Source organism: Antrostomus carolinensis, unplaced genomic scaffold (assembly GCF_000700745.2).
Source record: "Antrostomus carolinensis isolate BGI_N321 unplaced genomic scaffold, ASM70074v2 scaffold49866, whole genome shotgun sequence".
NCBI classification, from domain to species: domain Eukaryota; kingdom Metazoa; phylum Chordata; class Aves; order Caprimulgiformes; family Caprimulgidae; genus Antrostomus; species Antrostomus carolinensis.
The window spans coordinates 16,099-32,125 of NW_010324921.1; the positions used below are offsets into that span (position 1 = coordinate 16,099).

At 39.1% G+C, this 16,027-nt stretch overlaps 1 protein-coding gene across 1 annotated transcript in view; it reads left to right on the top strand.

Moving 5' to 3' along the window:
* Positions 1-16,027, top strand: part of LOC104527360 (chromatin-remodeling ATPase INO80) — a gene marked incomplete at both ends in the record, with an annotated part of 33,128 nt that overhangs the window by 15,727 nt on the left and 1,374 nt on the right. Inside the window, 4 exons of the mRNA XM_010171056.1 lie at positions 2,303-2,336; positions 2,697-2,699; positions 5,975-6,115; positions 11,032-11,257. Coding sequence (XP_010169358.1) covers positions 2,303-2,336; positions 2,697-2,699; positions 5,975-6,115; positions 11,032-11,257 — 404 coding nt within the window. The remainder of the gene's footprint in view (positions 1-2,302; positions 2,337-2,696; positions 2,700-5,974; positions 6,116-11,031; positions 11,258-16,027) is intronic.

Below are 16,027 nucleotides of genomic sequence, written 5' to 3' on the forward strand. Positions count from 1 at the left end.
ATTTCTGTGATGTGGAGGCAGTAGCAAATTATTGTGAGTGAGAAATGATGAAAACCTTTCTATACTTATAAAACAGAGGAAAACAAACTTGGAAACAGGATAACTTTGTTATCTGCTTTATATATATAGTTATATATATATATGTAGTTGTATAACTATAGATACAGTTAATAAAGTGTTGAACAGAAGAATAGCTTGACTGCTATCTTCTTTCCATGTGGTGATACATTTCAAAACTTGCTATAAGAAATAAATCAGTTGAATTAGAGTTCTTAAAAATATTATGGGAGCAACAGAAGTAGACTCGTGACTTGTCAGGGATGTACATGTAAGCTTACGTGTAAGCTTAAGAGTTTTGAAATGTTTTTCTACATGCAAGATGGTTGTTTTGTGACTGAAACCAAGTCTTCTCAAATTCAATACATCAGTGCAGCAACTGAGGAAAGCGGAGACTTCAGCATAGCAGTGTTTCAGAGTTGGTAGACAGCATTATCAATGATGTCTTTCTACTCTGAAATTTGCTTTTGCTGCTGTCTGGTAGACTCCAGATTTGTTTGTTTTACTGTATAATGCAAGGTCATTTTCTCTAATCTTTTGCCTGGGACGTGTGTGAAGGTTTTGTCTTTTTATGACTAAATTGCTGTTGATTTCCTGAGTTAGGTTATAGCTCCATTGATTTGTTTCACTGGGAAATAAGTTCACCAAAGTGCTAGCATATAGTCAGGAAGGCATCTTAGGGCAGTTAGCAGATACAAAAATCTTTTCTGAAACAGTGAGACCGTGCCAAATTTCTCTAGGGAATATTGCTTCTGTCCATGAGTGTGGAAGGGGAAAGGAGATAGCCAGAATTCAATTGAATAGCGTGTAGAGGAAGTTGAAATTGAAGACGCATAAGCAGTAGGAAACCAACCTCGGGCTTGGTGTCATGTTTTGCAGCGTTAACAGCAAAGCCAACAAAATGAGTCCTCCTAGTTATCAAACAAAGACCAGGCCAACTCTGAGTGTGTATGCCAGTTAACTGTGGCTGTGCTGGTGTTTAATTATTCTTTGTTTCCATTTATAGCCTGCTAAAATGTCTACACTGTATGGATTTTCTTGCAGTTATTTTTTTAAGATTACATTCAGCTTTTTGTATAGTGACTGTGTAATGCTTATCTCTGAAAATATCCTGTAGCTCTGTCCTCTCACTGGTATGGTTAAGGAAAACTTGGGTGGTGACATAAATGTTGCAGCCTAACAGAAAAAGGGTAGAAGATGATACCAGAAGTTATATGATGCACTTACAGAAGGTAGCTTTCATTTTTACGTAGGTAGAAAGACAATCCAGATTTTTACATAGCCTTTGGGTTTGTGTGTATAAATATTAAACTGAAAGTGGTTATATTTTCTTAAAGAAGAGAATGTGAGTTACTGTTATAGACATTAAATATGAGATGTGGAATATACAGATATAGGTTTTGCTATTAACAATGAAATGTAAAGCATTTGGGTAGGCTACAGACCCACCTGAACCACAACCTGGCAAGACTTAAACATATAATTTGGTTTCTCCAAATAATTTCCGTTTTTTGAGGAAGTCATTACTTGTGTCTCAGAAGGTCCCAGTCCTGTGAAAGTGTGTAACTAGTGACTGGTGTAACTAGTACCTTTTACATAGAGAACAGCAAGCTGAGGAGCAGAGTTCATCAGTGTGTACAATACAGCACATTTGTAATAACCCCAGTAAATCTAAACAAAGTTTAGCCCTACAGTTATGAGAAATTCTTTAGAAGTGTTTTCTAACCTGTATATTAGACAAATTACCACCTCAAGTCACTTTAAATTAAGCTATGTTTGCAGAATTTTGTTTGCACAGCTTACATATAGAATGTCTTTAAAAAAAAAAAAAAGCTCAAAACCAAAAGGAGAGTTGAAAAACAAACTGCCCTTTATGTGCCTGTCTTCTAGCAGCATGCCTCATCATGAGTCAAAGTGAACTCACTTTTTTATCTTAGCCCAAATTCGAGAAACTTTCAGTGTAAAATTCTCCAAGGCTTCCTCTAGGGCTTCATAAGATAGTAACATGTAGGGAGTGAGGAGGGGGAGAAACAGAGGAAAAAGGAAGTGGTATAAATCTGGAAAGGCTTTTCTTAACTGCTCAGATCAGCATTTCCGATACAAGAGACAAACTATGAAAATAAGTCAGTAGACAAAAAAACACATCTATTTTTAATAGATCTTTCTGAAACTGAGGTAACATCTGTCTAAAGATAGAATGATTTTCTTCATGTAAACACAGAAATCCCTTGCAGTGTGAGGTCTCTTCCTTCCCCTTACTCAGCACCTCCACAACATGTGTATTCATTTGTACACATTGATTTAAATTGATATAAAGTCTCATCTGTTAAGATGAACCCTTCTGTCCTTTGCTTTCCCAATTTTCTGTCTATAAAAAAATCAGGAGTGTTAATGAGCTTAACATGCTGGTAGTAATGACCCATATTTATGTGCAGCTCTTTGCAATATAGGAAAGCCTCTTTCAACACTTACTTCAGATAGCGTGGTTGCAGTAGATATGAACATTCTTATTTTTTAACAATCCTTCTCTTTGTTTCTTGGCTTTGTTGTACTAAAGTGTACGATCCATTTCAGGGCTGTAGCTGTGTTCAGTTCTGTAACCTTACCCAATCTGTTCCATGTCTGTGAGTGATGGGAAGCAGGTTTCCGCTGTCCCTGTTATATCTGGTGTCTGCTCTGTTCATGAATATTTAATGGCTGCCTATGTCATGGAATTCAGAGAGGGATGTTTCTTATGTGACCAGCTCATAATTTGTACACAGGAAGCATGGTGCTGAAAACTAGATTAATGCCCATATGCAAGAACTGTTTCTAATACTGTATGTATACAAAAATAATATTTTTCTCTTATTTTGGATACCTTCTTGGAACCTTTTCTTTATGTTTCTTCCTGGCTATGTCTTACTGGGCTGAAGCCATCTTCAATGGCTCTTTGATATTGGCTTCCACGAGAGAATTAAGTAACAAACTTGCATAGGTTTGGAATTACAGTTTGTTAGCTTCTTCTCTGTCCATTTCTTGTACTCTCACTTTCCAGGAAATAAAGTTAACGGTCCCCTCTGACGACCAGGCCACAATCAGCATGCCAGTGCTTGCTGCTGTAAGACTTGCTGGAACCTTCTTGTGACTGTACACAATGCTGATTCATAGAATCACAGAATGGTTTGGGTTGGAAGGGCCCTTAAAGATCATCCAGTCCCACCCCCCCTGCCATCAGCAGGGACACCTTCCACTAGACCAGGTTGCTCAAAGCCTCATCCAACCTGGCCTTAAACACTTCCAGGGAGGAGCAGCCACAGCTTCCTTGGGCAACCTGGGCCAGTGTCTGACCACCCTCACAGCAAAGAATTTCTTCCTAATATCTAATCTAAACCTCCCCTCTTCCAGTTTAAAGCCATCACCCCTTGTTCTATCACTCCCTGCCCTTGTAAAAAGTCCCTCCCCAGCTTTCTTGTAGCCCCTTCAGGTACTGGAAGGCTGCTATAAGATCTCCCTGGAGCCTTCTCTTTTCCAGGCTGAACAGCCCCAACTCTCTCAGCCTGTTCTCATAGGAGATGTGCTTCAGCCCTCGGATCATCCTTGGGACCTCCTCTGGACTCATTCTGACAGGTCCATGTCTTTCTTGTGTTGGGGAAAGTTGTGATTTTATTCCTTGTCATAAAATCAACCCCCCAGCGTCTGGGTCAGGGACAGGGAAGACAGGGGCTTTGAGCTAAAGCAGTTGTTACAAGTCAATCTAGTAGCTGCTGTTGCTGGGAGAAGTCACTGTTCCTCTGTGACCCTTGCTGTCCTTTTGCTACCCTCAGCTGCTGAATCCTGCCTCCTCTGATATATATGGGCTTGCACGGTCACGTCCCTGCGTGAGCTGACCACAGAAAACTTTCTGTTGAATTTGTTCTCTGATGAGATGTGTAGCTAAATACACTGATGGAGGGGTGTGCCAGGTGATAAAACTAGCACAAGAAGTGACACAACTGTGTCATGGGAAGTGACTCCCCTTTTTGGCAGAATAACGGTGCTTCGTTGCCACCATTCCTGGTCCTCAGATGAGTTAAGCTGGAGTTCACATCTGTTGTCCACAGATGTGTCCAGCCTTGTGTTGCCCACTCTGCTGTTTCAGCACACAGCCTGTTTTACCAGGTGGTGAAACAGATCCCAAAACTAACCTGGAGTGGAGGGGCAAGGCTTTGTTTTCATCTTGATCAGCATCTGAATGAATACAGAGAGCTAGGCCAGCAAGAAGGGCCTCTGCGGGGACAGGGATGAACACGTGAAGCGGTTGTTGCTTAAACCAGTGTAACTCATAAAGAATTACCAGCTGAGTCAGACCCTGGTTTTGGGATCACTTCAACATTATCCAGCACAGCCCAAGCTTTGACCTGCACTTTTTAGCCCTGCTGAGGGTCAGTGAAAGGCTGTTGGCAGCTCTCTCTGCTCTCTCCTTTTCTATAGAGGAGCAGATGTTTACTTGGAGAGTATGAACTTTCTTTTTGCCAGCTCCAGACCCCGAGTCACACCTGTAGCAGCTGAAAGACCCTCTTAGATGCTGAGGTTGTATTTCTTAGGTGGTGCTAGTACAGTAAGACTGTTTTTCTGCCTTGTCAGCAAGTTCCAAATTGATGTGCTAGCCATCTGCATCTTGCCCAGTGCATCTACATCTGGGCTTAGGAAGGGCCTAGAATACGTGATCCATAATAGACTGCTGCTGTGGATGTTTTCTAGCAGTGTTTGACATACATAGAAATGCATCCATCCTGTGTGTGACATAATATACCAGGTGTCTGCTTCTGTCATATACCCTGATGCTCAGAACTTTGAACACTGGGATTTTAGAAAATTGTGAGACTGTGTATAATAAAAGTAGCATGGAATTAATTTTTGTTGCATTAGAAACTGAGACAGAACAATGCCAAAGCTTTAGATACTGTTTTACTTAAGTGAACTTCTCGAATTGTCAGGAGGGGACATCCTGTGATCCTGTGACAGGGAGAGGTATACCTCCACTGTTTCTTTTTTTTGTTGCTTGTTTCCTATAGGATGTAGATTAATACTCTTATTTATTATACATAACAATATATAACAGTTGGTCGCTATGAATATAGAAGAGTCAGAATAAAAACTGAGTAGCAAAAATGGCTTAGTCTCTAAGCAGTTTATTTCGTTATTTGATGTACATATTTACAATTAAAAAAGGAAATAAAATAACTGATGCAATCACAGAAAATTTAGTTTTCTGTTGAGTAGAGTTGAGCATCTTCAAAGAGCTCACCTTTCTTTAAACTGCAGTGTCATCTCAGTGCCCCCACTTTTGAGTCAGTATGTTTTTCTGTACCGAAAGGACATTGATACCCTTGTGGCAAATTCCAGGTTTTACACATGGCTGTGTTCATGTGTGTGAGTAACCACGTTAGCACCTTGAAAGTCTTCAGGGTAAAATTCAAAACCATTTTGCACAGGAAAGGAAGAAAACATTGGAAAAGATGAAAGTCCAAAGATACCAGTTCAGTCTCGTTTAGAGTCTTAATTTTTTTCTCTGCCAAATTTCCTTTTACCCATGCTTCAGGATACATAAAGGAGTAGCTATAAAATAGCTTGAGGGTCAGACCTACTAGAATATTCCCGTACTTCCTTATGAAAGCTCAGGGCAAAAGGTTCAAAGAAGGAAAAACTTGTTTCTGATTCCCACTGAGCATAAAGGCAAGTATTGATATGAGCTATTCTGATTTCAACCATTTCAGGATTTGAATGTTCTGGTAATTACACAAAGATCCTGTACATTGTCACTGCAGGTGATGTGTTTTTCAAACAGAAATAGTTGGTGAATGTCCTTTGTCTTTCTCATGAGTGATTAAAAGGAAGATTAAAAGGAGTTTTTCTTCATAGATGTAGTAATGTATTAATTTTAATTTTTTTTCAGAACCTTGTGTTCAGTAGCCACTGTAAAGCAGTTACTGGCTATTCAGATCATGTCATACACCGAAGGAGATCAGCTACCTCATGTGTACGGTGCTGCCAGGTGACTGAGCTGCCGTCCTTCCTGTGCATAGCCAGTCCACGGGTAAGTCCACTTAAGTTAAGTTGTAAATTATGTATTTTCTATTGTGTTTTAAATCTTGTTAGAATTCTGTCCTAGGAACTGAATGATCTATTACGTTCTTTTAGTTGGGTAAAATTGTTGTGAGGATATCCTTTTGCTACTGTATTCAATAGTGGGTTTTTTCATAGGGGAAGTGAGTGTAATGTCTACTGAAGGGAAAAGGAACGTTGTAAGATGCACCCAACAGGAGTTATTCTCTCCTAATACCAAAAGCAATAAAATTACAGAAGAAAATGTAAAGTAGATTATTCCCCAGTGATCTAAGGGGGAGATGTAGGAATAATATGAACAGAATGGGGTGATTGGTCAACTCTGATGACAAAAGGGGGCTGAGGAGCAATGCTTTTATTGAAACAAATGTTAATTTTCTATCATTGCCTCAGCTTATGTTCCGAAAAGGAAACACCAAATTTCACTATATAAGGATTACTTGAGTTGGCATTTTCTAAATCTTTTGTATATTAAGTGGTACTGCTTGGGATTGTCCATCAACTATTAACTGAATTTTGAAATTACTTTAGATGAAGTTTCCTGGGCTGACACAAGAAACCTTCCTAAGTCCATGGCTATTGTTTTCATTCCATGTTGTTGGATCTTGACAAAGCTGGACAATATTTACATTAGTAGGCCATCCAAATGCTATATTCTGTAGTTACTGTTGATGTTATTGCTGTAGGCTTAATCAAATGGGGCCACATGTGCAATTATACCTTGGCATATGGAGAAGGGAGGATGGTGAGTAAGATCTGTGCTTATCACCTACATGCTGCTCCTCGAGCGGAATTCATCCATGCCTGCAGCTCTAGGGGCCAGGAATACAACTGAATTCTCAAAGGCACAGGTCGTCTCCCAGTCACATTATATTACCTGGTTCAAGAACAAGCAGTTACTCTGAGAGTAAATGATGAAAACTACTCTTCCTTCAGATTCCTTTGGTTTGTTGCCCTCTGTTCTTAAATTTGCATTGCGGATGAGTGTGTTGAATACTTCCTGTGCATTAGGAGGGGAGGAGAGTGGCTCAGAAGGCTACATAGAAAAGCAGAAGAGAAAGACAAGGAGAGATCAATCCGGCATTCTAGTGAATAAAAGTTACTTGTTTGGGCTTGGCTGGTGTATAAAAATGATTAAGTGGAGGCATGGCTTTTTGTTTTTAGGAATACAAAGACTTAATTTTATGCTTGTTAGAAACTTTTGGCAGGTGTGTAGAAGACCTGAAACGGCAGAAAGAGCACATGTGTTCCCAGAAACGACAGCCCTCTGTTGTTGTCTGACCTGTGATGGATTTGGGGAAGTTAATGGAGCGAATGATAGAAATAGGAGTGTATGTTTATGTAGCAGGTGGGAGGGGGTAGTGGTGAAGGGGGGCTTTAGAGTTGTAGTTTCTTTGTATGCAGGTAATTTTCATGAGAACAGGTAGGCCTCAATCACAAAAAAAAACCCCAACTTGGAGGATCTGTCCTTGTATTCATTAAAACTCTGATTAATTCAATTTAGATAACACTGTTCATTTCAGTTTAGCAGTTCTCAGCAGATCTCTGTGTCAGAGGTATTGTGGTGAGAAGTGGTTTTGGGCATCTCACAAGGTTTGAAAGGTTAACTTTGCACAGAGATAAATGCAGGAAGCATTTTACAAGTACCCTAATTAAACTAGGTAACTGAATTTAAAGTGGCAATGCATTCATATATCCCTATCACTATATTTTTTGATGCATTTCTGAACCATGACTGTTATATTCAGTCAGTTTGAAAATAATATGACATACTAAGTACTAAGGATTAACCTATATTTTACTACAAGTAAAACCACAAAAACAAACCTGGGAAACAAAAATAGAGAGGAGGAGCATGAACAAGCTTAAATGGAAGATTTTTTGACCTGTTTAAGAAATATGTCATTTTTCTTGTCAAGCCATGTAGAAGGTGCAGTGCTCTATTCTAGAAGTGTGTGTATGTATTGTAAAAAGTGAGGAGCTGACAATAAAGATAGCCTTATGTCTTCAGATGTCAGTCACTGTTACACATGCATGCTTTCTACATGGGAAGATTTGTTCTTGTTATTATTTCCTCAAGATTATTTCCTACTAGCTCTTCCTTTAGGTGAGGTATTACTGAAATGCCTCTTGTAGAATTTTCTCACGTGACTTTATTTTTCTTTTAAAAATCCTAGTGTACAAACCTCCATATTGCTTTCAGTACATAAGCCGTGTTTCTTGTGTCAGAAATTAGTCTGTTTTCTGTGTAGGGGCTGACAGTCCTAAGTGTCCTGGAAGTAAATGTGACAGATTGTCTGTGCCTGAAAGAGCATTTGTTCCAGTTTGTCCAGTGTAGAAATAGAAACTGCAAAATGATGGTTAACAGTGTCCTTTAAAAGAAACAACCAAAGCCTGTAGCACTGTTGTGGTGTACATCAGTGTTCAGGCAACGAGACAGCTGTGAGAGGTTTTGCCCTCTCCCACAAAGGACAGTCCTGTGCTTTGACTGCAGATGGCAGTGCACGACAGCATCAACTCTAACAGTATCTATTAAGTAGTGGGAACGTATACAAAGTCTTACTAAACACCATCCCTTTCAAATTGCTGCATTTCATGGGACTCTGTGCATGGACCTATAAGCCAATCTGGTTTAAAAATAGCTCTTGGCATCTTGCAAAACAATAACTTTACCATTATTGCTAAGATTTTTGTATGCTTTTTAAATTTCATTTTGATACATACTGTAATTATGCTTATGAATCTGTTTAAACAGTTGCTTGGCCCTTGCAAAAATAAATTTCTGTTTGTGAGATTAATTTCTTCCCTTGATAAGAGCTTCTGTTAAGCAGGAGTGAACCACAGGCTTCCACCGAGATTTTGCTTGATGCCTTATAGTTTGAGCTAGCTGGTAAATTGTCAGGGAGGAGCAGCCAGCATCTAAGATACCAGACAATCTGTCCTGAGGTATAAGTTGCTCCCTTCATCTTACAGTTCTAAAACTGTTGATATTTAAACTAGATTCTTGCTTATTATTTAGTTAAGCCATTAAAATATTTTCATTTGCATGATATAATGTTATATATGTTATTCTCAATGTCTAGCTGTTAATTGTGTCACACTAGAATAAGCTGGAACAAAAAATTCATCCTCCTTCAAATACATAAAAGCTTTTAGTCTACAGTACAAAGGTAGTTTTTTCGCTGTGTTTAATATTTCAGTTGTCTCATCATCAAATCAATTCCCACCCTTTCTCACTTCTCCAGAAACTCAGCTGCTTACTGTTCACATCAGACCCAGCAGACTCCCATAGTGTTTCTTCCTACGCAGCTCTGTCTCCTTTTTTGAAATGTGAAAAATTTCACAAGTTTGATTCCCTCTGTGTTCCTTTTGATTTATTATGTTGCTTGTCATAGTCCCATAGGTAATGTCATTTTGCACAGTTAGTATTCATGACAGTTTTTTAAATTTACATGAATTTAAATAGATTATGTTTTTCAATTATACTTCTGAAATAAAAGCGACAATGACTTCTAAAGTAATTGCATATTTCCTTCCTTAGAGAAGACACCTATAAAGCATTGCAAATGTGTAACTTTTCTCTGTGATAAGCCCATACTGTAAAGTTAATTGTCTGATATTTTTTTTTTTTTCATTTTATGTGAGTTTACAACACATTATTAAGTCTCTAGATAGCACGTGAAAGTTTCTACTAGCTTTCTTTTGTAATCTTGGTTATAAATAGCTTTTGAAAACACTTACCCCACAACATTGGCCCAAAACAGACATATTCAGAGAAGTCTGGAAGAAGTTGGTGATCTGCATTTTATTGGAAAGATTCTTGTGCTAGATAGTGAATTGTTGTGTATTTATATTTGTGTGAAAGTGTTGTAATTGTTGTATTTGCTTGGGATCATATGTTTTAACTCGTGGTGAAGTATCTGAAGAAAAACCCAGCAGAGTAGGCTGTCGTGGTATGTACCATGGCTCAGTTCTGCTTTTGGTTTTTCTTACTTCAGTATCTCGAAGTTGTCCCTTACCCTTGTAAGCAAGAGATTAAGAGAAAGCCATAGATGGTACGAAGTGCAACCTTGTCTGCTGGAACAAACTCTTTACTCAAGGACCTTAACAGCCATCAGCGTACAACTCTTTGGCTAACGTGGACCTTCCACACTCTGTCCGGATCTGGGTGGATGGGGCAGAGCAGGGGTAGTTAAAGTGATGGAACCATTCCAGAGTAGCTCACATGGCATGAAATCAGAGTTCCTGTGTTTGCAACACTGGTCTGTCCAGCTGGGTTGTATATACTGAAGCAGGTAATAGGGCAAAACATTCATAGAATGGCCATAAAAAAAAATAAAATAATAAAAAAAAAAGATCACTCTGTGCTTACTTGCACTGTTTCTGTGGCTCAGGTCTGTTAAAGCCAGCTGTCAAGCCCAAGAAATGTGCTGTTCCAGAACAGGACTGTTTTCCTGTTCATTTTTTTTCCTTTCTAATTTATGTATCTTCCTAATTTTAAATTATCACATGAATTTCTGTTAAGGACAATATGTAAATCTTGTCTTTGCTAGGTAAATACTTCATTGTGAAGGGCAAAACATAAAAAGAAATCTAGGTAAAATGAGAGTGCAGCAAGGGTATTATTCTTTTACTCTCAGCTTTGCTATCAGTTGTGTAGCAGCTGGCACAAGACATTGTTTATCAAAAGGCAAGTAGTACATGCCTGGTCATTCATAGGACTGATTTTTTTGTGGTATGGGGAGATATTTCATCTTTGCTTATTTTAAGACAGTCTAAGATTGGATTTGACTTTCAAAATTTTATCCTGTGGGAAGGTACTTGAACTGGGGATTTGGGGATGAAGGGAAATCTGAACAGGAATGTTGATGATTATTGTACTTGTAGGTAACAGCTGTGCCACTGGAATTCTACTGCAATGACCGAAGCGCAGAGTATGAGCGCAGGGCACTAAAGGAAGGAGGAAGTCTTGAAGCAAAGCAGTGTGTACTCAATGGAGCCCCTGAGCTAGCAGCTGACTGGCTGAAGCAATGCTCCCAGTTCTTCCCAGAGCATCCAGGAGGGCTGTTGGGGATCAGCCCTCAGAACGGCTGGTCTTTTATCAGGATACCAGGTAAGTTTGGAGGCTATTGTGGAACGGAGGTGAGATAAAGAAGGACATCTGCTCTTTGGTAATTATCATAGAATCTCCTGGTGGAAAAGAGCTCTGAGATCATCGAGTCCAACCATACTTGTCCACTACTAAACCATATCTCTGAGCACCTCATCTAGCCTTTTAAACACTTCCAGGGATGGTGACTCAACCACCTCCCTAGGCAAGCCTGTTCCATCGCTTGATAACCCTTTCAGTGAAGGTATTTTTCCTGACATCCAATCTGTACCTGCCTTGGCACAACCTGAGGCCATTTCCTCTTGTTCTGTCATCAGTTACCTGGGGGAAAAGACACACACCCACCTCACTACACCCTCCTTTCAGGGAGTTGTAGACAGCAATTGGGTCTCTCCTTCATTATGGTTGTGTGTTTGTTTTTCCTCCTGAGCTAAAAACTTGGCCTAAGAGATCTTTTGTCTGTCTTACTAGTGAAAGACTATTGTCTTACTGCATTACTTGTAGCAGTTTACCATGAGAAGGACGGGTTTGGGTACCAAGTACAGAGGAAATCAGTCTGGAAAATGAGGCACGAGGTATTTACTGAGTTTTAGTTGGAATAAAGAACACTTATTCGTATTTCCTGGTAAAGTGGGGAAAAGGTACCAGTGTACTAGTAAATTAAATGCACTTAATTTTTTCCTAGAATTAGACTAAAGTAATCCAAGATTTGCTAGAATTTGATTCCCCACGCTGCAGTGACTTTCAGGGGCCGGATATGCTCTAGCTGTCGGAAGATGGTCCTGAGCAGTGAGCAGAGTTCTGCAGAAAGTACTAGAGATCTGAGAGATAGCCAAGAGGAAAAACAGCTTACACTGCCAGATGCTAAGTTATTCCCAGACCCTTTTGGGTCAAGGATGTTTGGCAGGGGAAGTTAGTACAGTAAAAGGAAAATGGCCTTTTGCTTGCTACAGTCCGGTTTAAGAAGATACCTCATAAGTACTTGCAGTCATTTGAAGCACATGCACATTTGTACCTATGTAATGGAGAAACCATTTTTCATGAGCTTGCACTAGATTAATGTTCAATGACAGTTGGTGATTTTATAATTTATTAATGAATTCATTGAATTGTTTATCAATTATTTGGAGAGAGAAAATGAATCGCTGTGGCAGAAAGGAGGGAAATAGTGAAGGGATTAATTAAGGTAGAAGGCATGGATAGAGAAATGAAGAAAAGTAGCCAATGTAGAATAAAGGGCCACATTCTCTTGAAAAGACATTTTAAGCTGATGAGTTTGTCATCAGCAAAAATTTGCAGAGGAATAAAGATGGGGTACAAGAAGCTTTACAGAAGCACGTTAATAGGTGCAAGGTTAGGCAAATTGTTGTCAAAGCACAACAAAGAATTTGATTGAGAAGGTGGTTGGGATGAGTGTGTTATGTAAAGCTGGCTTATTTTAGGAGGTGTTGGAGCTAAAAGTGGTTTTAAAAAAAGTAGTTTAATGCAGCTATGTTTTAATTAAGTGGAAAGTAGCATTCAAACCTAGAGCTGATTCTAAGAGGAGAGGGCACACACCAGAACAGGAGAGCTGTGTTTGTACGTGCAGGAGCAGGCATGGAAAGAGCCTGATGTACTGAAGGAGCCTTTTACAAGGCTGAAGCCCAGCAAGTGTTGAGTGGAATGGTAGGTGTGAAGGTCTTCGGTAAATAGGTGACAAGAAGAAAAGGAGATACCTCTCTCTCTCTTAACCCTGATCTATCCTCTCCCAGACTCGGCGTTCCCAGTACCCTGGCAGCAGGCTCAGCTGCGATCACTGTGGGAATCTCTTGAGGCTTTTCCTGTTCTTTGAAAGAAAAATGGTCCTGGATTAAATGGCAGGAAGTGTCTGAGTCCTTTTAGCATCGATAAAAAGCACCGGCCTCACTGGCTGTTTACTGTGAGAGCCAGCTAGCTCCTCACTGACCCCATTGTGCCGTGCAGACTGTCGGGAGGGGAACCAGGGGTGTCAACTGGAACCTGGACTTTATCTCTCTTTCCTCTACTTTTTGCATGTCCAGAGGCACTTTTTCTCATTCTCCAGAGAGTGGTGAGCCCAGCTACACTCATGGGCCAGAACTCCTGACTGGGGTTATTTTGAGTCATAATCATTTGTAACTATCCTCCCCAGGCCATAGGATCCCACTGTATCCCCTTGTAGATAATTTATGTCCATATCCCTGCATGGCTGGAGGCAGAGACTTTTTTATTATCATTATTATTATTATTTTCAGACTGAAAGCATACAGTATTTTACAATTACTTTCTTTTTGGTCTGGTTCTCTTTTCTTGTTTATTTCATACAGTGCTGAAGAACCTAAAAATTGCTTCCTAGGGAGAGTTCTTTGATGTGCAGTCCAGGACCTCTGTCTCCTGACTGGCTTAAAATGTTAAAAGTTCCTTTGATACTATTAAAAAAAAAATTAAAAAAGCCAAAGACATTAACATTGGAAGTTTTCACCAGTCATTAAAAATGAAAAATGTAGAATTGCAAATTTTGGAAATCCCATTTTAAAAAAAGAAGCAAACCACCTTTTTCTTCCTCCAAGGTAAAAGGAAATGAGAAATAGAAGTAAGAGAAACTAGAGGAGGAAGACACTCTTTTTTTTTTTCTTTTATTTTTTTTTTCTCTCTTTTGAATAGTTGTGGTGTTTTCTGAAGATGGCATTGAATTAAAAAAGTACATTTTCTGTTACTGCTTTCCAGAATTTGTCCTTTGAAGCACTAGGTGGCAGGCTTTAAGCATGCAAAAAATATTTGATCTTGGAAAACACCAAGATAGCATGCTTAAAGATGCCAGGTTAAAGTCAAATGGTTTTCTCTTCCAGAGATGATAAATCTTTTTTTGTTAGTTCTATTTTGCTTTCTGAAAAAAAAAAAAAAAAAAAAAAAGAAAAAAGAAACCAAACCCTAAAAAAACCCCCCCAAAACCACTAACAACAATAAACCTCCAACTTTCTCACTAGTGCAGTCAGCTCTGATGCTGAGATATTGGACAAATTATGAACTGTTAATAAGTTACTAACTTTTCAGACTGTAAGATCATCTGCAAATAAGTTCTTTACTTGTAATTTGCATTTTATTGCTATTTAAAAATAGTAACTTACACAATGGAGACTTAGGGAGCCAGCAGCAAAGGACGTGCATCATTTCCAGTAACGAAAACTTAATTCTACCTATTCATGCCTGTCTGAGAAAAACAGTAGTATTTTGCTTTTGGAAACTTGCTAATATGTTAATCTGAGCCACTTGAAACTGACTTTTGAACAGACCCTGTTTGTTCTCTCAGTTTCCTTCCAGTCAGATGGCTTTTGGTTAATAATCATATTAGTTTGTCATGTGTATCTAGACTTTTCATGTTGCTTCACTCAAATTTAATTCATTCTGAAATAGCAAGCTCACCAATTAGAATAAAAGCAGAATGTCATGGCTCTATGGATTTAAAGGAGAGAATAACATGTTCTATAAAGTAAACATTGCTACTGTGCAGGGTTTTTGACTTGTTTAGATGTATTTTAAAACCAAATAACCATACGTAATTTCCATTTTTAATTGCCTAAGTTCAAAGTTTGGTTTTGCTTAGAAGAATGCATGAAACTATTAACTATTTGTGTGTAATTGAGACAGTTCTGTTCTAGAGATGAGCGCGCCATTATAGGTTATGTTGCATGTAGAAGAAACGCCATCCTGAGCTTTGGTCCTGAGTTTTCCTTACAGTATCTCCTTGACTTGGCTCTCTAGTTGACAGATTCCCTAAAGTAGTTGGTAAAGATTCAAGCAATGATGTGGCATTTGCTTCTGGCAGAGCAACAAGATCACCATCAAAAGGGAGTGCAAATTGGAGAACAGTGATTATCTAGATAGGCAGGCAAGCAAGCAAGAAAGAGCAGAGCTCTCTTGTCTTGGATTTTTCACAGAATCACAGAATGGTGGGGGTTGGAAGGGACCTCTGGAGATCATCTAGTCCAACCCCCCTGCCAAAGCAGGTTCCCTACAGGAAAGCATCCAGGTGGGTTTGGAACATCTCCAGAGATGGAGACTCCACAACCTCTCTGGGCAGCCTGTCCCAGTGCTCTGTCACCCTTACATTTTTAGCAGGTGAACTGCAGGAGCATGGCTCTAAACTTACCAAAGGAGAGAGCATTCACAGTCATTGGCTTATAGTACAAGTAGAATAGCTAAGAATTTTAAGCAATATTGACAACTCACAATTTTTTTTAATTTCAGAAAGCAGAACTGTTGGCTGCATCTTCTGATGTCCTAATGTCCATGCCACTAATTGCAGCATCAAGTCCATTATTTATATTTAAGCTAAAAGATATTTTTGAAAGAGACCTTGATTGAGATACTAAAGTGGTGAAGGATCCACCGTGTTCAGGATAAAAGTGTTGCTGACTAGTTTTTCCTCATGGTTGGAAGGATAAGAGGGAAGCGTGCCTTGTTTTTACAGTTCAACAAGTCACTGAATACTGTGCTTTTCTTTGCTAGTATAAAGTTAGCTTCTGTTGTTAAAAACCTTTGTCCGAAAGAAGAACCTTGAATAGTGCCAATTGCTCTTTGAAAAACTGAAATAGATCAAGTTTCTGAAATCCCTCGCTGCAGGAAAAGTTGGGGGGTTTTTTTAACACACTGAAATCTTGGAGATTTCTCCTGAACACTTTCTGTTTTTTAAAGCCTTTCTGAAAGGTGTGCTAAACTGAAGCATGTTGTTTCAAAATGATCTTTTGAATGAAGTATAGAAGAACAACGACATTC